The 21,731-nt window shown below is 58.1% G+C and overlaps 1 protein-coding gene across 6 annotated transcripts; it reads left to right on the forward strand.

The window, feature by feature from the left end:
* The first annotated feature begins 2,623 nt into the window (after positions 1–2,623).
* LPIN3 (lipin 3) lies at positions 2,624–21,684 on the forward strand. 6 transcript variants are annotated; one of them, XM_025000612.2, is made up of 21 exons: positions 2,624–2,711; positions 7,541–7,689; positions 7,770–7,963; positions 9,157–9,252; positions 9,425–9,690; positions 9,892–9,975; positions 11,305–11,425; positions 11,593–11,935; positions 13,059–13,158; positions 13,290–13,450; positions 13,812–13,905; positions 13,976–14,045; positions 15,919–16,011; positions 16,088–16,131; positions 16,853–16,991; positions 18,344–18,492; positions 18,696–18,782; positions 19,218–19,370; positions 19,580–19,694; positions 19,790–19,893; positions 20,132–21,684. In XM_025000612.2, exons 3-21 carry the CDS (start codon positions 7,772–7,774, stop codon positions 20,274–20,276), a joined length of 2,556 nt encoding a protein of 851 aa, XP_024856380.1. In that variant the 5' UTR covers positions 2,624–2,711; positions 7,541–7,689; positions 7,770–7,771; the 3' UTR covers positions 20,277–21,684. The 6 variants fall into 6 exon arrangements, with proteins under 6 accessions (XP_024856380.1, NP_001341308.1, XP_005214774.1 ...); NM_001354379.1 differs by lacking the exon at positions 2,624–2,711 and adding an exon at positions 3,351–3,537 and having other exon boundaries at positions 9,895–9,975; positions 20,132–20,800; XM_005214717.5 differs by lacking the exon at positions 2,624–2,711 and adding an exon at positions 3,356–3,537.
* The last annotated feature ends 47 nt before the right edge of the window (positions 21,685–21,731 follow it).

The following is a 21,731-nucleotide window of genomic DNA, read 5'->3' on the forward strand; positions in this document are numbered from 1 at the left end:
GAGTCGGACACGACTGAGCGACTGATCTGATCTGATATATATGTAACCAAATCACTTTGCTGTACACCTGAAACACAATATTGTAAATCAGGTATACTTCAGTTTAAAAAAAAAAGAATCACATCTGAGAGCATCACTTTCTTCACTGGTAAAACAGGAGAGCTACTGTCTCTACTAGGTTTTGTGACAATCAAATTGAGATAATGCAAATGAAAAACTCAGCATGTTGCCTATATTTAGTAGGTGCTCAATAAGTGTTTGCAACTGCTACAGGGAATGGACAGGAGACATGCCAGGCAGGGAAAACATGAGCAGGGGCAGAGATGGGAAAGAGCCCAAGCAGGGCAGCTGGCCTGGCAGGAAAGCCAGGCCCAGCACAGTAGCCCTGGAGTCCAAGCTTGTCTCTGGAAGCAGTTGGGAGCCACACACAGTTCTGGAGCAGGGCAGTGACAGGTGGAAGCTGCATGTGGCAGCACTGAGCAGGAGGCCAGTGCAAGCTCCATGTGCTGAGCACTCCTTGGCTGTTTGACCAGTCAGATTTAGCAAGTAAAAATCAAGGAGATACCATTAAATTTGAATTTCAGATGCCAATGAATAACTGTTGAGTATAATGTGTCAGTTGCTCAGTCGTGTCCGACTCTTTGGGACCCCGACTGTAGCCTGCCAGACTCCTCCGTCCATGGAATTCTCCAAGCAAGAATACTGGAGTGGGTAGCCATTCCCTTCTCCAGAGGATCTTCGCAACCCAGGGATTGAACCCAGTTCTCCCACCTTGCAGGCAGATTCTTTAGCATCTGAGCCATCAGGGAAGCCCCTCAAATTTAATTGGTCATCCTGTATTTTTATTTGCTAAACCTGATCACGCTGGCCAGACACCGTCTGCCGCCCAACTCACAAGTCCGTATCTGGAGGGAGTCAGTGCGGGTTTCTCTGCCTCCCTTTCCACCTTCAGCGAGGCCAGACCACCAGGAGTGGTTGAGGAGCCCACTCCTGCAGCCAGTCTTGCTGCCCATGGCAAGGGGTCACAGCTGCAGGCCTGGGTGAGTGGGTCCTCATGGCACTTCAGGCTGGGTTCACCCAGCAAGAAAGCAGTGGGGTGCAGTGAATAATCACCGGGTCTGTGACAAAGCGCATACGGCTACCAAGATCCACAGAGAAGGAAGTGCCCCCCTGCACTGACGGGTTACTCAAAAGACAAACAGTGGCATACCCCCACCCACCACCACCGCTTGAGGACACTGAGGGAGAGGAGAAAACTGCCTCTATCCTTAACCCCAGAAGTGGGCAAACACAAGCATTCACGCTGCTTGCGTGCTCAAAGGATGCCTCAGAGACGGTGGGTGATGCAAACCGCAAGCTAGAACAGGGTGGTCCCTGCCTTGTTCAGCTCAGCTGGGTGTTAGGACAAGTCATACTACCCGAGGCTGCCTCTGTCTTCCCCCACCTCCAGAAGCATCAAATCCCAGATGATTCATCTCTCCGGAAACAAGCTTGTCGGAAATTCAATTTCTGCAACAATCTTTGTATCAACTTATTTCTCTAACAAAGAACAATGAAAACAATGTGTGCTCCATTTTTTAAAAAATGTGCTAAACACTGTTGAACCCCTAGTATGTGCCCTGCTCTGTGGTCAGTGTTTTATTTCGCTCTGTAGTTCCCAGCCTTGGCAGCACATTACAATCACCCGGAGAGTTGTTGTTTTTTAATTCTCGCACCCCAGGCATCAGTATTTGCCAAGGGCACAGAGATTTCAGTGTGCGACCAAGGTTGAGAACCACTGATTCAGTTCATCCTGTTTAATCCAATGCAATCCTACAAGGTAGATTTTTATCTCCATCTTGCAGATGAGGAAATTGAGGCTCCCAGAGGTAGAATTACTGTGCTATCTGTAGCCACAACCCCTGTTCTCTCTCCTCTCTTCCCTCCCAGACTCCCTTGAAGGATTTCTGAAGTTTCCAGGGTTTCCCTGCTGAATATAGAGTTTATATACAGTGCTTCCACAGACATGTTTGTGGCATGACTCTGCCCTCTGGCCACCCGAAATAGCTCTGCTCCCACCCGGGCTCTTCTGAGATACCAGCAGACACAGCCCGGTTTCAGGACTGACACCAAATGACTTTTGCTAAACCTAGAACAGCTGAGGTCCTTCCAGCCAGGTCCTGCCATCTCGAGTCACAGAACAACAGCGGCCACCTCTCGATCCCCACCGGCTAGTACTTTCTTAGCCTGACTCTTTGCCATTGAGTCCCATTCCTCCCAGCTTTTCCTGGGTTTCCTCTGCCTTTACAGCAAACTCCTTCACCTGCTGACCTTTCTCAGAGCATCTTCATGGGCCGTCCATCCTCACAGGTTGTCGGAGACGTCTTTGGTCCAGGACAAGTCACGAACCACAGATGCCCAAGCCCCCGGCCCGCGGCTTGCGGGTCCATGGATGCTTCAAATCTTCGCGCACCTGGACTTCCAGCTCGGCGAGAAAGCTGGTCATCGCCTGCCCTCTGCTGGCCGATGGAGGTATTGACCCCACTTCCGCTCCACCAGGGTTGCATAGGCGGGATGGAATGAAGAGCGGGCATTTATTGAGTTCCTGCTGTATTTCAGGACTGAACTGGACGCTGGGGTGTAAGCATGAACGCGACCTGCTCTCACGGAATTCCAAGATACAGACCATAACATCAAATTCAAGCGAATATGAAATTATAGCTGTGGGCCATGTGAGTGAATAATACGAGGATCCGATCCAGCCTTGGAGGAGGGTCGGGGGGATGTTGGAGGTGGGATTAGGAACTCCAAGCTGCCCCTAAGAGGGGACTTTCGAGCGCCTGATGCTTCACAAAGTCATTTCAGGTCATCTCGAAAATCCTGCAAGGGCGGGGGCGCTATCCCCATAAAGCAGAAAGCGGGGTCAGATGGGGGAAAGAATTTACCAAAGTCGCACAGCGAGCTAGGAGCAAAGCCAGGCAGGCTTAAGTCGGCTCGATTCCAAAGTCCTGGCTTTTCCGCGGTTCCCGGGGCTGGGGTGGTGGCGGGCCACGGGGATGGTCCCTCGGGGAGCACTAGGGCGCGGGGCGGGGCAGGGCGGGCTGGAGCCCGGGGGCGGGGCCTGGAACTCGGGGGGCGGGGCGGACTGGAGCCCGGAGGCGGGGCGGACTGGAGCCCGGGGGAGCGGGGTGGACTGGGGCCCAGGAGCCAGGCCTGGAGCTCGGGGAGCGGGGCGGGCTGGAGCTTGGGGGCGGGGCGGACTGGATCCGGGGGCGGGGCCTGGAGTCGGCCCCGCCCCGGACACTGTAGGTGAAAGGGCGCCCTTGGGCGTGGGGATCGGGCAGGGCGGGCCTCCCTGGTGGGTGGAGTCCAGACGGATTGGGACCTGCAGAGGCCGCCCTTAGCTCGTGGAAGGGGCGGAACCGGGATCTCGCCCAGTCCTAGAGGAGCCGGAAGTGGCTAGGGAGTGCGGGTCCGGAGACACTTTACCTGCTGACCCTGTGCCCTCAGGTAGAAGCGGCGCTCCGGGATCCCGGAGTCCAGTGGGCAGCTCCCCAGGTAGGGCCCAAACAGGGCCGGAGATGAGGTCCCCGTCCCCCGCCCCACCCGGCCCCGCCCATCTGCCCTGCCATCTGACCCTCATTCCTTCCCGATCCGGGCCCGACTCCCTCTCCAGATATCCGAAGGGAACTCCGGGGTGGTGGAGCCGGGCCTCACTTCATCCCTCTCCCTCCGGGGAGGGAGCGCCTCCGGGGTCCCGGGACATCCAGAATGGGGGATCGGGAGAGAATGAGATATAAAAACCTCTCTGGGGGAAAGTTTCACCACCACCACCACCCCCAGCTTCACCCCTCAGGCAGACTGTGACGCTAGGGAAGACACCCACCCTCTCTGGTACTGAGTGTCCTCAGTTGCAAGACAAGGTCTGACCCTTGCCCCGCCGGCCCTGAGACTGGGCAGGTCAGAGGCAGCAGCTGTGAAGGCAGCTAGGGATCCTGGGTGGAATTGTCTCTCTTGCACAGCTGGAGCAGGGCTGACCCTCCGACACCCTCTGGTCCTAGACAGAGCACTACACGCCACCATCCCTGAATCTGGGAGCCCAGAAAGGCTGAGGGCTGACACCCATGGCAGCTTGTTCTGCCTTCCCTGTGGTGGGGTTGTGTGCAGGCCTGGTGGGGTGGGGTGGCATGTAGATGTTTGTGGACTCTGAGGCCTGGGCACCCTGGCCTCAGCTTTCTGAGGCCTGCAGAAACCTGCCACTCAGCTTTCTCCTATCCCAGCAGCTCTCAGCTGGGGGCAGTTTTGTCCCCCAGGGGACATTTGACAAAGTTTGGAGACAGTTTGGTTGTCAGCAAGGCCACCATTTGCAGGGCCTTGAATGCCAAGTTAAGTCTGAACTGTCAACTCAGGGCCGGGGCCATGCATTGGAGTCTGACCTGTCCTGCCCTCAGCACCAGCCTGAGTGAGTGAGGACAGTCACGATTCCGAAAACAGTGCTGCAACTGACAGGTGGTGTGGCTGGGCGTTCAGTGCCTGCCGCTGCTTTATACCAATTATGTCATGACTTACCCAGGCATCCCTGTGTTATTCCCATTTAGGAGGCTGCGGCTGAGGCTCAAAGAGATGAAGTGACTTGCCCAGGGTCACAGCTAGTAAGGGTCAGAGAGACAGTCTGGTGCCTTAAACCACACTGCCTGCTGCCCCCCAGGATCTGCGCATTGGTCACAAAGCCTTGATCTAGGACAGCAGGAAAGAGGGGGCCAGATGAGCAGGAAATTGGGGAATAGGATTCAGAGGCCTTGGGAGGGAGGGGTAGCCATGAGTCCTTAGAGGAATTAAGCTAACCAAGTTCCCAGGGGAAGGGGACATATTTGGTTTTAGACCTGTGAGTTTGAGGGTAAAGGGGAGTATAGGGGAGCCAAGCAGAGCTCTCCTCCATCCAGAGCAGACCAAGGAGGCAGAGCTGGTCCCGGAGACAGGAGGTGTCTTCAGGAATGGGTACAGGTAGAGGGAAGGGAGCCCAGGGCTTGACTCACAAGGCTCTCCCCCTCCCCTCCAAAATACTGAGCAGACAGAGGTGGGACATCCACTTGTGAGCGGGGGAGCAAGGAGAGGAATGAATTCTAGGCTCCCATGACATTAGAGCTGAGAAGGTCTGAGAAATCCAGGCCGAGTTTCATAGAAGGGGAAACTGAGGCCAGCAAGTTACTTGCCAGACCACATCCCATGAGTGGATCAGAGTAAGACCCGGCTCCCCCCTCTGCCACTGAGCTTTCTCCTATCCCAGCGGCTCTCAGCTGGGGGCAGTTTTGCCCCCCAGGGGACATTTGACAAAGTTTGGAGACAGTTTGGTTGTCAGGAGGGAGGGTGCCACTTGGCATCTAGTGGGTAGACCAGGAATGCTGCTAAACATCTTACAAGCCGCCCGCCAACCCCACAACAAAGAATTATCCAGCCCCAAACAGCAGTGGTGGTAAAGTTGAGAAACCCAGGAGCAGGTGGAGCTGAGCCTATCTCCTCCGCCCCTTCCCCGCCCACCCACCACCGACTCTTCTGCTCTGTGCAGGGCAGAACGTTGCCCCCACTCCCGGGGTGCCCCTCTCCTGCTTTTGCTCCTTAAAAAAAAAAATTGTATATACTTATTTATTTTTGGCTGTGCTGGGTCTTCCTTGCCGCGAAGGCTTTCTCTAGCTTCGAGTGGGCTCTACTTTTCATTGCGGTGCGTGGGCTTCTCATAGCGGTGACTTCTCTCTTTGCAGTGCCCGGGCTCTCGGGTTCACGTGGTTGCAGCTCCTGGGCTCTAGAGCGCTGACTCAGTCATTGTGATGCATGGGCTTAGTTGCTCCACAGCATGTGAGATCTTCCCGGATCAGGGATCGAACCTATATCCCCTGCATTGCCAGGTGACAATGCAGGATTCTTAACTGCTGGACTCTTTGCCGCTGAGGAAGCCAATGCTTGCTGCTTTAATATTCCTAGAAGCTTCTGGAGTCTTCTCTGTTTTCCTGGGCTCAGTGATCTAAAGCCCTGCCCACCACATGTCTCTCTTTGTCAGTGGGTCTCCCATATTCGTACTGTAGTGTTAAGGATGGAGAAACCAAAGTGGGAGTTTTCACCTACCACGCAGCAGGCGTGCCTTGCAGGTAAAAGATGTGTTCAATTTGAGTGACATTTTAGAGGAGTCCAAAGAGTTTCATTTTATCCCAATTTCTCACTTTAGCAATTCTCATAGGACTTTATCTTTGTGAAGCTCTCTGTTTCTAACTAGCTCCCAGGTGATGCTGGGCTCTGGAGCAGCACATTTGGGATTTTAGTGAGGCATTACAGGGCTGTGCAAAGAGGGCGGCCCTCTTTGTAGATGACTGTGGTGTGGTTTGGGGACCACGGAAGGGAAGGAACCATGGTATGGAATCAGGAAACCAGGATATGAGTCATCACTCCCTCCCCCCATCTATAGCCTGCTAGCTTCATAGGGTTCAGATAAGTCACTCGACTTGTTTGACAGGTGATCTTGCATGGCAGGTCTGCCTAGAGGATGCAGGATCAGAAGGAAGTGCCCTGTGAAGGTGGGATGGTTTGGGTCCCGGCAGCCAGAAGGGTATAGCCCACTGCCATTGGCCATCAGGGAAGGGGTGATGAGCTGAAGCTGGTGGGGCGGGCACCGGGCCAGCGTGGAGGTGGTTCTCATTATGGCCCTGGCTCTTCTCCGCAGCTGCTATGGCTCCTGCCTCTGGCTGACCCAGCTCTGGCTGGTGTGAGAGCTGGAGGGACCAGTTTAGCTGGAAGAAGAAGGAACAGCTGTGATAGGCCAGGGGCCAGCCCAAGGCCTGAATGTGGGTCTGAGGAGTGGGGTCAGGGCTGAGAACTATGACTACAGACACTGGGATCAGGTTGTGGCTATGAATGGGCTTCCCACATGTCCCAGGGAAACTGGGAAGAATTTGGGAGTTTGGGCTGTAAATTTCGTAGTTTGGGCCCAGCTGTGAGGGATGCCTTACTGTAAGCATCTGAGAACTGAGCAAAGCCTTGGGTACCAGGGTTACCTCCACCCTTGGCCCCCTACACATTAGCCACAATGGCCCTGCAAGGTCCCTTTTACTCCTAGGACCAGGAGGCAGCAAGCAACCCATTTCTCAGATGGGAAAACTGAGGTCCCCTTCTCCCCCTCTGCCTGGGACTGTCCCGTGTGACCCATGGGGGCCCTGGGCCTGATCTGCCATGAGGCTGGCCCCTCACTGTACCCTAACTTGGGGTGCCTCCCCTCTCCCTGCCTCCACAGTCAGGCCATCCCAGAGGTTCACACCAAGGGCTCTGCAAACACCCAGGCCTGGGAGCGAATCCTGGCTCCTCTCCTGACGAGTGGTGAGATCATGGACAAGTCACTCCGCCTCTCTGAGCCTGGCTTGTCTGTAAACAGGGATAATGACCTGCTCGGCCTGCCTGGCGGGTTGTCGTAAAGACGACAGGAGCCCTGCCACTGAGCACTGTGGTCATGATTACTCATGGCATTTAGAGGCTCGCGGCGCCCTGAATGGCCTTACCCGGTGCCCCGATTTGACAGAAGTGAGCATTGCACTTGGAGAAGGGAAGCAGCCCCACGGCCGGCTGGGATCAGAACCCACGTCTACAGGCGCGCCTCCCAGCCCATCACGGCTGCGCGTCTGCGGAGGCACGCCGAGGACCACCAGGACCACACGCCGGAAGCCTGAGGTAGGTCCCGGGGGGTCAGGCTGCGGGGCCTTCCCCAAAAGGGGGGTGGGCCCAGCACCTCCACTTTTTCCCCGGCACAGCCATGAACTACATGGGGCAGCTGGCGGAGACCGTGTTCGGTACGGTGAAGGGCCTATACCGGGGCCTGAACCCGGCCACGCTGAGCGGGGGCATCGACGTGCTGGTGGTGAGGCAGGTGGACGGCTCCTTCCGATGCTCGCCTTTCCACGTGCGCTTTGGCAAGCTGGGCGTCCTGCGCTCGCGGGAGAAGGTGGTGAGTGTTGGCCAGGAGAGGGGCCCCCCGGGGTGGGGGGTGGGCTCTGGGAGCCAGGACAGGACCCAGACCTCCCTGGGGTGGCAGTACATCCTCTGGGCAGGCTTCCCTTCTTTTGTATTTTCTTGGGGTTGGATTGGGGCTTCTGGTCCGGTAGGGTCCCTGCTTTCTCCTGCAAGCAGCATATCAGGGCAGGCTTCTGTAGTGGGGCCATTAGACTGGCTTCAGCTTCCTGAGACCTACCTGTGTGCTCCTGGTAAGTCACTGCACCTGTGTGAGTGGGTACATTCTCGTCTCCCTGATGATGAACTCGGAGCTCACTGGGGACAGGTAGGCGGAGTTACTCACAAGTTAGTTCCTTCCCCTTAGGAGACCAGCTCCGTCTTTACGGGGCTCAGACAAACATGACAGATTTTTATTTACACCGAGTTCTGGTCTGGTGAGCCCAGACCCCCTTCACAATAGGGTGACTTTCCCAAATCCTAATAGGAGAGTGTAACCTTTCGGGAGATGGTGTAGCTGACTGGTTAAGGGCTTGGGTTGTGGCCTCAGACTTTCTGAGTTCATAGCCTCACTTGGCTACTTCCCAGAAAATTACTTAACCCCTCTGAGCCTCATTTTCCTCATCTGTAAAGTGGGGATGATGATGGGAGCTATGGCCAGGGGTGGTTGTGAAGGTTAAATGAGATGGTCTGTATAACACACTCTAGAGAGTGCCCAGGAAAGGGTCATTATTAACACTGTTCATGTCATGCACAACTGTTCGGGTGTGCTCCTGGGTGTTGGGACCCACCAGTGACAAGATGGATCATGTTCTGGGACTTCCCTGGTGGTCCAGGGGTTAAGACTCCATCCTTCCAGTGCAGGGATGTGGGTTTAATCCCTGGTCAGGGAACAAAGATCCCACGTGCCACATGGGGTGGCCAAAAAATCATGTTCTTGTGCTGGTGGGCTGTGGGAGAGACAGGAACACAAAAACCAAGGCATGAACAAGAATATTGAGATGGTGAGCAGATACCCTCAGAGTGGGGATCGGGGGCCCCAAGGTGGGGAGGGAAGAGAGAGGTCCAGAAAGTGCAGTGCGCTGGGACAGCAGGCAGCCTGTGTCCCAGGACCAGCCTGGAGGCCAGTGGACAAGAGGTGGGAGTGGAGGACGACAGCGGGGACCCCCGCTCCACCACGCCCCGTTACAGGTGGACATCGAGATCAACGGGGAGCCGGTGGACCTGCACATGAAGCTGGGGGACAGCGGGGAGGCCTTCTTTGTCCAGGAGCTGGAGAGCGATGAAGTGAGCGCATCTTCACTGGTGACCCTGTGGGCAGGGCCTGGGGTTTGGGGCTGCCTTACCTCCGTGAGGAGCTCGGAAGCCAGCAAGTCACAGGGCCATGCGACCGCCGCCCCGTCCAGCCTCCAGGCCTGTTTTCCCACCCGCTTAGCCCTGCCCCTGCTTTGCTCCACAGGAAGACGTGCCTCCCCGCCTATGCACATCACCCATCCCTTGGGGGGGCCTGGCGGGGTTCCCTTCGGACTCCCAGCTGGGCACCACCAGCGAGCCTGACGCCAGCATCGCGGGCATGGCCTCCAGTGGGCGGAAGAAGAAACGGCGCAGGAGGAAAACCAAGCGGAAGGAGGGCACGGTGGCAGCCGATTCTAGTTCAGAGGAGCTGGAGGCGGGCGCTGAGAGTGAGCCATCCCTGCTGGAAAAGCCAAGGCCGGAGCCCCCAGGGTATGTACGGGGCTGAGGGTGTGGGCACGCCACCTGGGCTTCAAGCTCAGTTTCCTCTGGCAATGCTGTGTGACCCTGGGCCAGGTCCTTGACCTCTCTGGGCTTTCGTTGCTTTACTTCCTCGGTGATGTCCAGGCTTCCATGCCCTGCCCAGGGTACCTGTCCTGTCAGTGACCGTTTATTCCCCCGTGGCCCCCTCAGCAGCATCCAGCCAGAAGGGGAGTCCCCTCCGGAGCCCAAAGACATCTACCCCTACTCTGACGGCGAGTGGCACCCCCAGGCCAGGTGAGCGTCCAGGAGGGCTACAGGCAGAGACTCAAAGCCAAGGCCCCTGAGAGGGGTCTCCATGTACATTTTGCCGATGAGTAATGATACAGAACATATTTATTGCATCTACCACCCTGTATATCTTTTGTGTAAAGTGTTGATATTCAACTGTCTTGCCCATTTGTTTTTTTATTGCAGTAAAATACACATGGGACTTCCCTGGTGGTCTAGTAGTTAAGACTAACTACTAGTTAAACTGGAGAAGGCAATGGCACCCCACTCCAGTGCTCTTGCCTGGAGACTCCCATGGACAGAGGAGCCTGGAAGGCTGCAGTCCATGGGGTCGCTGAGGGTCGGACATGACTGAGCGGCTTCACTTTCACTTTTCACTTTCATGCATTGGAGAAGGAAATGGCAACCCACTCCAGTGTTCTTGCCTGGAGAATCCCAGGGACAGGGGAGCCTGATGGGCTGCCGTCTCTGGGGTCGCACAGAGTCAGACACGACTGAAGTGACTTAGCTGCAGCAGCAGCAGTAGTTAAGACTCCACACTTCCAAGGCTGGGGGCATGGGTTTGATCCCTGATTGGGGAACTAGGATCCCACATGCTGCATGGTACAGCCAAAAAGTTGAAAAGAAAAAACATAGAGAATTTATCATTTTAACCATTTTAAATAATTCCCTGGTGGCTCAAGCGGTAAAGAATCTGCCTGCAATGCAGGAGACCTGGATTCTATCCCTGGGTCAGGAAGATCCCCTGGAGAAGGGAATGGCTACCCACTCTAGTATTCTTGCCTGGAGAATCCCATGGACAGAAGAGCCTGGCAGACTAAAGTACATGGGGTCGGACACGACTGAGCAACTAACTCATCGTCAGCCATTTTAAGGGACACAGTTCAGTGGCATTTAGTATACTCACGGTATTGTAGAACCATCACCCACCTCGAGTTCTAAAGCCTTTTCACACCCTTAACGGAACCCCTAAACCCATTAAGAAGTCACAACCTGGGACTTGCCTGGTGCCCCAGTGGTTAAGACTCTATACATCCAACGCAGGGAGTGTGGGTTGAATCCCTGCTTGGGGAAGTAAGATCTCACATGGCACACGGCCCAAGAAAAAGAAATCACAGCTTTGCCCATTGTTGTTTTCTCTTTTTTTAAACTGGATTGCCTTCTTATTGTTGATTTACAGGAGTTCTTTATATATTTATATATTCTTTATATATTCTAGATCCAACACAGGTACAAATCCATGTTACACACACACAAAAAAACGTTCCCAGGCTGGAGAGGGTGGCAGGGGGCGGCCGGCTGGCTTTGGGGCCCCTGAGTTCTTGCTTCCTGCAGCCTCTCACCAGGTGAGCTAACATCTCCCAAGAGTGACTCGGAGCTGGAACTGCGGACCCCCGAACCCAGTCCCCTGAGAGCGGAGTCCCACATGCAGTGGGCCTGGGGGAGGCTGCCGAAGGTGAGTCCCCTCTGTGTCAGCCCCCCAGCCTTACCTCTTAGAGGCTCCATGGCCCCTGCGGGTCAGGACTGGAGTGACTGAGACTTGGCCTGCCTCCCTGAGGCCTTGCAGGGTGTGAGAAGCAGGCCCTTCCCTGTCCCCATCGTGCCCCGTCTGTTTGATTGAAGGTGGGCAAAGCTGAGTGGCCCGAGTCCTCGGTGGTCGCTGATGCCAGCTCCAGGACAGCCTCTCCGCCTCAGGGGGCGCCCAGCACCCCCTCCACCTCTGTGATTGGTGTGGACCCTCCGGGACTCCCAACCCTGCAGAGAGGGGCTGGCACTGACCTTCTTCAGCCTGACACGGAGGCGCCCGCTCTGGCGGGTCCCCCTCTTTCTGCCCCTGAGAGGGAGGAAACCAAAACTCAGAGTTCTGGGGACGCGGGGCCCCGTCCTCCATCCAAATCCTGGAGCTGGGCTGCTTTGGAAGACCCCGCTCACACCCGGAAGCCGGAGGGGGTCTCCCAGAGAAAAGGTGAGTGATGGCCGGACCCCTCCCACTGCTTCCCTGGCCTCAGGTTATCATCCCCTGAGTGGACTCCGGGACTTCAGGCACATCTAAGCACCTACTGTGTGCACTGTGTCTGGCCCAGCCCTCCTTGTGGGACTCACAGTCCCATGGCGCAGACAGGTGACACAGGCGTAAAGCAGGGAGAGTGTAACGTGGTACATACCAGACAGAATCATTGGTTGGGATGGGAGCTATTTAAATCATGGGACTGGGGAAGGCCTGTCTGAGCAGGTGATGCCTGAGCTGAGACATGGGCCATAAGGATCCAGCCAAGTAAGGACCAGGGGAAGAGAATTCTAGGCAGAGGCAACAGCATGGCAATGAGGAGGGAGAGAGGTTTCGTGTCTAGGAACCGAGGCAGATGGTGTTTCTTAAGCGAGGCCAGGGAGAGTGTTAAGAGAGGAAATTGGCTCCTAAGCTGTCCACATGGGTAGTCACTGGCTACAAGTGCCTATTTAAATTAAAAGTGAAAGTGAAAGTAAAAGTGTCAGTCGCTCAGTCGTGTCCGACTCTTTGCAACCCCGTAGACTGTACCCCGCCAGGCTCCTCTGTCCATGGAGTTCTCCAGGCAAGAATACTGGAGTGGGAAACCCATTCCCTTCTCCAGGGGATCTTCCTGACCCAGGGATTGAACCGTGGTCTCCTGCACTGCAGGCCGATTCTTTACCGTCTGAGCCACCAGGGAATCCCCAAATTAAAATTAATTGAAATGAAGTAACACTTGGAGGCCTTCCCTGGTGATCCAGTGGTACAGACTCCCCACTTCCACTGCAGGGGCAAGGACTCAGTCCCTGTTTGGGGAACTAAGATCCCACACGCCCTGTGGCGCGGCCAAAAAAAAAAAAATTAAATAAGACTTAAAATTCCATTTCTTCATCAGGCCGTGTTTACTTATACCCCACAACGTCGTGTGGTCAGGAGCTACCGTAGTGCACAGCGCAGGCCTGGGACCTTTCCAGCCTTACAGAGGGTTAACCCTGGGCCAGACAGCGCCACCTTGTGGTGCTCGGGGGTAGGGGACGCAGAGTGCTCCCAAGAGTCCACCTCGCTGGGTTAGGCCGACAGATGCCCCCGCCTCTCCCGCCAGGTTCCCTGAAAAGAAGCCAGCACCTGGGCCCCAGTGACATCTACCTGGATGACCTGCCCTCCCTGGACTCTGAGAACGCAGCCCTTTACTTCCCCCAGAGGTGCCCGGGTTCTGGACTCCAGGGTGTCTTGGGATCGAGGCCCGTGGGGACAGGGGTCGGCTAGCAGGGGCCAGGCCCTCCTCCCAGCTGCCGCCTCCTATTCACGTCCCTGTTGGTCCTTTCGTCCCCAGCAACAGTGGGCTGGGGGCCGGGAAGTGGAGTGCACCGGACAGCCTGAAGCCCCTGGGGGACTGCAACCCCGAGCAGGAGCCAGAGCCCATTGCGGACACAGCAGACGCAGTGGCGCTGTCCCTCTGCGGGGGCCTGGCCGACAGCAGGGACGTCTCCGTGGGTATGCTCGGCGGTGGCCCCTGCCCTCCCGAAGACTGAGCCCAGGGGGCAGGAGAAGGGAGGGCAGACCCTCGAGGGTGGGCAGCGGAGGTGTGCGTGAGGCTTCATGGAGCCCACCCTCGGCCAGCAAGTGCTGGGCGTCCCCAAGACCCCATGGGGCCAATGTTAAGTGACACGGAGCTGTGACTCCAGGATGGCCTGGGGTGGGACCAGCAGATGCCGGAGCCCTGGGGAGCCAGGAGCCCTGCTCTGGTCAAGCTGCAGGAGGCCCCAGGGGCAGAGATGGGGCAGCCGGGAGGGGCGGGGACAGTGGGTCAGACGGGACATCAGCCTCACCTCTCACTTTCTGCCTCTGCGCCCAGAGAAGTTCAGCCAGCACCTGGTCTCCTACGAGGACCTCGCCCAAAACCCCGGCCTCCTAGACGACCCGAACCTGGTGGTGAAGATCAACAAGCAGTGGGTACTGGGACTGGGCCGCTGGGTCGCCCCTTCCTCCACAGCCCTGACACCCCATCTATCTCTGCAGGCATTATAACTGGGCTGTAGCTGCCCCCATGATCCTGTCCCTGCAAGCCTTTCAGAAAAACCTGCCCAAGGTAATGGTTGGAGCTCCCCCCAGATCTCCTGGGGGAAGTGGCCATAGCCTTGGGGGAGGGGCCCCTTGGCAAGGAAGGGGAGGGTGGGCAGAGATGGGCCTGGGGCTGATGGACGGCAGGACCCACTCGGGGAGGAGAGACTCAGGCTCCCTGAAGCCTTGCCCCAGGCGGTGTAGCCGAAGCACCCCCCTTTCCCTGGCTTCCTGCCATGGCTAAGTCCATTTGGAATGGATTTCGACTTCAGAGGAATTCAGGGCAAACCAGAAGCAACAGGGACGTGTCTTCAGCAGGAGCTTTTTGGATCTGAGAGACAGTCTTGGGAGGTGGAGGTCCCACACCTCACCTTCCCCGGAGACCCTCTCCAGGCTGGGCTTGGGGTTTTGCTTTATCAGCACACAGTTGTTGAGTACCTACTATGTGCTGGGCCTGCACCAGGGAGAGTCACGCCCTCATAGGGAGATACTGAACCAGAAACTCAGTCAAATGAGTATACAGTTCAACTGTGAGAAGTGGGAAGCAGTCTGGGGTCCTTTGAGAGCCTCCAGCAGGGGTTTTGCTGACATCTGAAGGGTGAGTAAACGAGGGTGGGGAACAGCCTGTGCAGATGCTCAGAAGTGGAAGATCCAGTCTCTGTAGTCCCTCCCAGAACTTCCACTCCTCACAGGGCTAACCTGCACCCAGCCCTTCTGCCCCTTAGGAGCCATCCAGGGCCCCACCCTGTCTGGCCCATCCTTATTAGCTTGGTTAGGCTTGCCCGAATGACCTGATGTTGACAGCGGGTGCCTCCCATTGGTGCCCCTCAGCTCTGCCCTCTGGTTGGCTGTAGGTCTAAGCTGGGACCCCAGAGCCTGTGGGAAGGGAGAGGGTCTCCCCCCCCCCCCCCCCCCCCCCCCCCCCCCCCCGCTTGGCTCTCCTCACCTTAACCCAGACAAACTGAGGACAAACTTAGGAGAAGCTCCACCAGCCCAAGTGGTGGGCACTAAGTCCCTTAAGTCGTGCCCAACTCTGCGCAACCCCATTGACTATAACCCGCCAGGCTCCTCTGTCATGGGATTCTCCAGGCAAGAATACTAGAGTGGATTGTCATGCCCTCCTCCAGGAGATCTCCCCGACCCAGGGAGAGATCGAACCCGCAGCTCTTACGTCTCCTGTATTGGCAGGCTGGTTCTTTACCACTAGCGGCACCTGGGAAGCCCCAGCCTCTTCCCTGCCCAGGTGGACACCCTGGCACTTGTCCTCCTGACTTGGGTTCTCCATTCTGTATTTGCAGGAAGCTGATGAGTCTCCTAGGTGGGCCTGGGCTGAGCTATCCCTAGGATTACCTAGCACAAACAGAATCAGATATTTTCACAGGGTCGTGCTTTCCCCACCAGACAATGATGGGTCACGTGTACAGAGAAGGAGGCTGCTCAGGGGATAGATCACTAACCTTAGGAATTGCCCACGTTGGTCTTGGAGGTTGAGGGTGGTATTGACTAGAGACTGTCCCTGCCGCCACTTGGTGGCATCATGCAGGGAGAACCAGATCTTGAGAAACTCCCAAAGCACTGCCTTTGGCCACTAGAGTAGGGCTGATGGTAGTAGATCTTGATTCATGAGATCTGGAGGCCAGGCCAAGGCTGGGCTAGAGCTGGGGGATCAGCTCTAGCTGGGGTGGGGTGGAGGCAGGCAGAAGGGGCCTTTGTTCTCCCACGCTTATCTCCTAGAGTCATTGCCCAAGATGGGGGTGAGTAGGCTTCTTTAGCCTCCACATGTAGATAGCACCTTGCTCTAGGGTCAGCCCCAGATTCTGGGGTCATGGGGGTCGCCCGGGCAAGGTAAGGTGGGTTTGTGGGGGCAGGAGAAAATGCCAGTGGGCTTCCTCTGCCCACAGAGCACTGTGGACAAGCTGGAGAAGGAGAAGATGCCCCGGAAGGGAGGCCGGTGGTGGTTTTCCTGGCGACGCAGGGATTTCCCGGCCAAGGAGGTGGGTGATCATGGTCCCAGGGTGGGCCCGCGTGGGCAGTGGGCGGGAGTTCACTAGATGGATATTCCCCCCACAGTGCAGCGCCCAGAGGGAGAAAACCGCAGTGCGGGAGCAGCGGGGGTAAGTTGGATCTCGTGGCTGGGGCTCTGCAGCTGGAGCAGGAGCTGGGGAGGATGGCCGTGGGGGGCGGGTAGAGCCAGCACCCCTCCCCTGCCGTGGGTCTTTGTCATTCCACAATCACTTCTACACCCCTTCCTCTTCCTGGGACATGTCCCCATTTCACAGGTGGGAAAACCTACATACACCAAAGGTCTCACAGCCAGGAAGTGGCAGAGCTGGAAGGGGTACCCAGAAAACCACCCCAGACAAGGGGCTACCTTATGAAGGAGTGGGGCATCCTGTCTCCCGCAGGGGCCAGCTGACCTTGCTTCCTTTTCTCATGTCTGAAGTGGCCCAGTGTCCAAGGCTGGGTTGGGGGGTGGGGGGCGGTTATCAAGGATGGGCTGACTGCTCCTGCGGCAGGTGGGATTGGCCAGGACAGAGTTCTCAGTTCACCATCTCCGAAGCAGGTACCAGAATCCTGACCATGGAGAGCACCCTGGGGGCTGGGCGCCCTGCGTCTCCTCTCCGGCTCTGTGGAGTCACCCTTTTGGGTGGAGACCCCCCTGGCCTGCGTACTGGTGCCTGCCACCACCCGTTAAGTGGGCGGCCCCTAGAGGGAGGGGTCCCTAGAGGTGCAGGGACATGTGGCAGGCTTCCTGTGACCTGGGTGAGGGGTGGGCGCATACAGGAGGGAAAGCCTTGCCTGGGGGAAGTGGCTTGAGAGCTGGTCCACCCGCAGGGAGAAGACAGAAGCCCTGAGCAGCGAGGACGACACCCTGGACAGCCCCGTCATCCTGGAGGCCCCCTCCCCGCCCCCATCGCCCCCAGCCCACGCCCGTGCCTACAAGAAGTCCCTCCGCCTCTCCTCCAGTCAGATCGTAAGTGTGTGCAGGTGTGGGGGAGGCGGGGCTGCGAGAACTGTGTTCCCAGGGCCCTTAGGGCACGACTGTAAAACAGCTTGTGTTCACCGAAGCCCAGAATCCATCCCCCAGCATCTGCCATCCTCCCCTGGGGATGCCTGTCTGTGCCACTTCTTCACATGCCAGCCCTTTTTTTTTTTTTTTAAGTTGAGTATTAGAGAAATGTGAGAGGTAAAGACACCCCAAGTGACAGAAAACTCTGAAAATGTCCCTTTTCAAGCCAAGTCTTGAAATGTCCCTTTTCAAGCCAAGTCTGACCTTGACCTCCCCAAAAGGACAAGAAACTGGTGGGTTAGTAACACCGTTCTCTGGCAGCCACCTCGCAGGGGCATCTCAGCCAGGACTGCTTCCCACCCCTGGACAAAGGCAGGGAGAAGACAAGCCCATTCTTTGGTGGACACTCTGGCTAGAAAAGCCCCCTCTTATGTATAGAATCTTAAAATAACCTGCAGGGACTTCCCTGGTGGTGGTCCAGGGGTTAAGGCTTTGCACTTTCAATGCAGGAGGCACAGGTTTGATCCCTGGTAGCGGAACTAACATCCCACCTACCCTGCAGCATGGCCAAAAGCAATTAAAAAGAAAAAAAATGTCCCTGTAGTGGGTTGGCTGGCTCTGGGTCTGCCTTTGGAAGCTACAGGAAATCAAACTCTGATGACAGCCTCTCAAAGACTCTGGTAACCCTAGGCCCCCAAGTCACACCCTAGAGTCACTGTGGCTCCTGTAACAAGAATGTTTTTTTCCCAAGTGTGACTCTGGCCAGGGAGGTGCCCAGCAGGGTCTGGCCAGCCTGGTACAGAGTAGCTGCTATCTGTGTGGTTCTCAGGGGCGCACACCCAGCTTGGGGATCAGCCAGGTCACAAGCTGTGACCGATTCTTCTCTTTGGACCAAGGGCAGGGCTAGGTCTCTCTTCGGGGGGAGATGTCACAGGTACCCTAGCCTCAGGCAGGGGACTGCCGGTGAAGATCCCCTCAGTGCCCACTCCACGGAGTGGGGTGTCTCCGCCCAGAGCAGTGTCGGCCCCGAGGCTGACGTGAGAAACCTGGACGGGGGTCACGGGCCAGGCTTGGTCCATGAGCTTCATCTCAAAGCTCCCGTGCCCGGCGCTGTACGGGCCCCACCAGCAGCCCCTCGAGTCCTCCTTGTGGCCACCTTCTGCCTACATGGCTGCCTCTGATGCATTCAGGAAGGTTCCTGAGTTGGGAGGAGCAGGAGAAAGAGGCCTGTGGAGGGGCAAGGCCACATGTGGGGGTGGGTGGTGGAAGGACAGTGTCCGGCTGAGCCACGGCCCCCCTCCCCCGTCCGACTCCAGCGGCGCCTGAACCTGCAAGAAGGTGCCAACGACGTGGTCTTCAGTGTGACCACCCAGTACCAGGGCACCTGCCGCTGCAGGGCCACCATCTACCTGTGGAAGTGGGACGACAAGGTGGTCATCTCCGATATTGACGGCACCATCACCAAGTGAGGCGGGGTCAGCCGTGGGCCGGGAGGGCCTGGGGACTCGCCTCCCTCTGTGCTAGGGGACGGGGTGAGAGAGAGAGGGGCCCACCCTCCCAGTGGGCTATTGGGGGGTGGGGGTGGGAGTCCACTGGGCCACACCCCCTGAGCTGGAGGGTCACGTGGGACTGTCTCCGAGTAACTGGGTACTTACTCTGTGGGTCTAGGTCGGACGCTCTGGGCCACATTCTGCCCCAACTGGGGAAAGACTGGACACATCAGGGCATCACCAGTCTCTACCACAAAATCCACCTGTGAGTGCCTGGGCTGGGCAGGGCCCCAGGGAGGGAGTGACAAGATGTCTGAGGCCACCCTGGCCTCCACCTCTGGAAGCCAGGCTTGGGGACCCAGGGCAAAGGAGGAGCCTGGGGCAGGTCCCTGGAGTGGGGAGACCTGTTGGCCCTCAGCTCTGTGAAAGGCTCATCTCGTGGGGCCGGGCCCAGGGCCTGAGTCTACCTGCTGGCCTTCCTGCCGTAGATGAAGCCTACAGACTGGCCCGAGTTCTCGCCTCGGGCCTGGGTCCACCTGGGCCTCGGGACTCTGTGCGTGTCCCTTCTCCCTCCCGGGCCTGGCTCAGCTGCTGTCCTAAGCCCCTCCAGGCAGAGGCGCCAGAGTTGCGCTTAAGCCGATCGTAGCCACGAAGACGAGGTGGGTTGGGCCGGTCTTTTGATTCCGCGTCTCACCCGCAGAAACGGGTACAAGTTCCTGTACTGCTCGGCACGGGCCATCGGCATGGCCAACCTCACCAAGGGGTACCTGCAGTGGGTGAGCGAGAGGGGCTGTGGCCTCCCTAAGGGCCCCATCTTGCTGTCCCCCAGCAGCCTCTTCTCTGCCCTGCACAGGTAACTGCCCCGCGGGACGCAAGCCCACCACTGGGGCGGGGCAGGGCAGGGAGGGGAGGTATGCAGGCCCACCGCCAGCCTGGGCCCGGCTGGGCCAGTGTCAGGCCTCGCTTGGGCATCTGCTGGGTCAGACCCTGCAGCCGTCCCCTGACCCTGCTCATCCGGTCGCGCGCTAACCCCCTCCCTGCCCACGGCCCCGGCTGCCGCAGGGAGGTGATAGAGAGGAAGCCGGAGGTGTTCAAGATCGCCTGCCTGAGCGATGTCCAGCAGCTCTTTCTGCCCCAGGAACAGCCCTTCTATGCCGCCTTTGGGAACAGGCCCAATGTGAGTGTCCCCTCCTTGGGGAGCAGGGGACGCTGAGCTACCGGCTCTACCCTTCCCGGCCTTCTGACCCCCTGACCCCTCCTCGTCTCCCGTAGGATGTCACTGCCTACCGGCAGGTCGGCCTGCCTGCCTGCCGCATCTTCACAGTCAACCCCCGGGGAGAGCTCAGCCAGGAGCTGATAAAGAACCACAAGTCCACGTGAGGGCCTGCCACGTGCCCCCATGCCCCAGCCCTCTCCCCAGGGCCCAGTGCCACCTACCTACCTGCCCCTGGGGACCACCCCCCTTCCCTCCCAGCCCCAGGTCCAGGGCTCCCAGGCAGAACGCAAGGTGTCCACATGCGGTGATGGAGACCTGCACCTCTGCCAGGTCCAGGGCTCCCAGGCAGAACGCAAGGTCTCCCCTGCCGTGATGGGGACCTGCTCCTCTGCCCGCAGGTACGAGCGGCTCAGCGAGGTGGTGGAGCTCCTCTTCCCGCCTGTGGCCCGCGGCCCCAGCACAGACCTGGCCCACCCTGAATACAGCAACTTCTGCTACTGGCGGGAGCCGCTGGCCCCCGTGGACCTCGACGCCTTGGCCTGAGCCTGCCTCCGGCTGCCCGCCGACCATGGCCCAGCCCAGAACTGACTGTGTGTCCCAGGGCGTGGGGGTCGTAAAGCCAGATGCCCACTTGGCCAACCTGCTGAAGGGGAGGAGGGGGGCTGCGAGCTGGCCGTGGCCTCACCTGTCCCCGGGTCTTGGCCAGCTGAGCTACGGTGAGGGGGCAAGGGGGCCGCTGCTCCAGGCCTCGGCGTGGCCCTGCCCTGTAGCCAGGAAATGATTGGGTCCTTGCAGAGGTTCTCTACACCCTTGATGTCTCTTTCCCTCTTCACCTGGGACCCGGGTTCAACTCCTGACAGGACAGAGATGAGAGAGGCCCCTCTGAGGCTTGAGGCCTGTACGCCCAGGAGAGGGGCCAACCATCCAGGGAATAAATTGTCTTCCAGCCCTCCTGAGGAGCCTGCACTGTGCCCTCTGAAGCGAGATCCTCCGTAGCCCCGGCCCCTTCCCACAGCTCTAGAGCCAGCCAGACGTCACTGCGGTCCCCCGCTGGTACCCTGGCGTCTCAGCCCATCCAGACCCCAGAGGCACTAGGACCCCCCTCCCCAGCCTCTGGGGAGGGAGATGCCATACACCCGGCCCCTCCCCGCACCTCCATGGAGGACACAGCCCTAGACTCTGCCAGGGCAGGCAGGGGATGACCTGCCTGGCCCGCTCCCCACACCCCCGCCCCCGCCAGCCCTTGCTGGTCATTTCACCACCCACATGAGTTTCTGTCTGAGGGGCTGTGGGAAGCAGGGCCGACACCCCACTGCCGCCATCCCTCCCACCGCCTTTGGGGAAGAAAGGACCTTTAGACGGGCTAAAAGCTTTAATCCAGGCTTGCCCTACCCACCCCCCCCCACCACCCCCCCAGGACCAAAGTGGAGGGCAGAACCCCAAATGTCAGGAAGGTAGAAGGCGGGGCTGCGAGCTAACCGGGGGCACCCAGGCCCCCCTGGGGGAACCGAGGCCGGAAGCCTCAGCGGGGTGTGTGAGCCAGACAAACGCTTGTGTTCTCATGCTGTCATACCTGAATTTCTCACCCCGTTGTGAATATCCGCGCAGGGCTGGGGTTTTCCAAGGATGTCGGAAACTAGGCCTGGAGCCCTTGCTCTCCAGCCGTGGCCTCCTGCCCAGGGTCTGGCCTCATTCGGGCCATGACGTACATGAGGGCTGCCCTCCGGAGGGAGGCTCTAACCTGGGGTGGGTGGCGGATTTTCCCCCAAATGGAAAGCAGGGGACCAAGCGGGGACCAGAGTACCCTAGAAATGTCTTTGGGGAAGGGAAGGCAAAAAAGGATAAATTACAGTGGGAGGGGCCTCCAAACATCCTTTCCGCCAGGAAAACACAGCTGCCTAAGCCCTCACCTTGGGGGAGGATCAGAAGGAATAAAGAGTCCTCTTGCCGAGTCCTTGTGTTTCCATTCTGTCCTGAAGGAGCCAGGGGGTGGGCGGT

This window comes from Bos taurus, chromosome 13, assembly GCF_002263795.3.
Source record: "Bos taurus isolate L1 Dominette 01449 registration number 42190680 breed Hereford chromosome 13, ARS-UCD2.0, whole genome shotgun sequence".
Lineage (NCBI taxonomy): Eukaryota > Metazoa > Chordata > Mammalia > Artiodactyla > Bovidae > Bos > Bos taurus.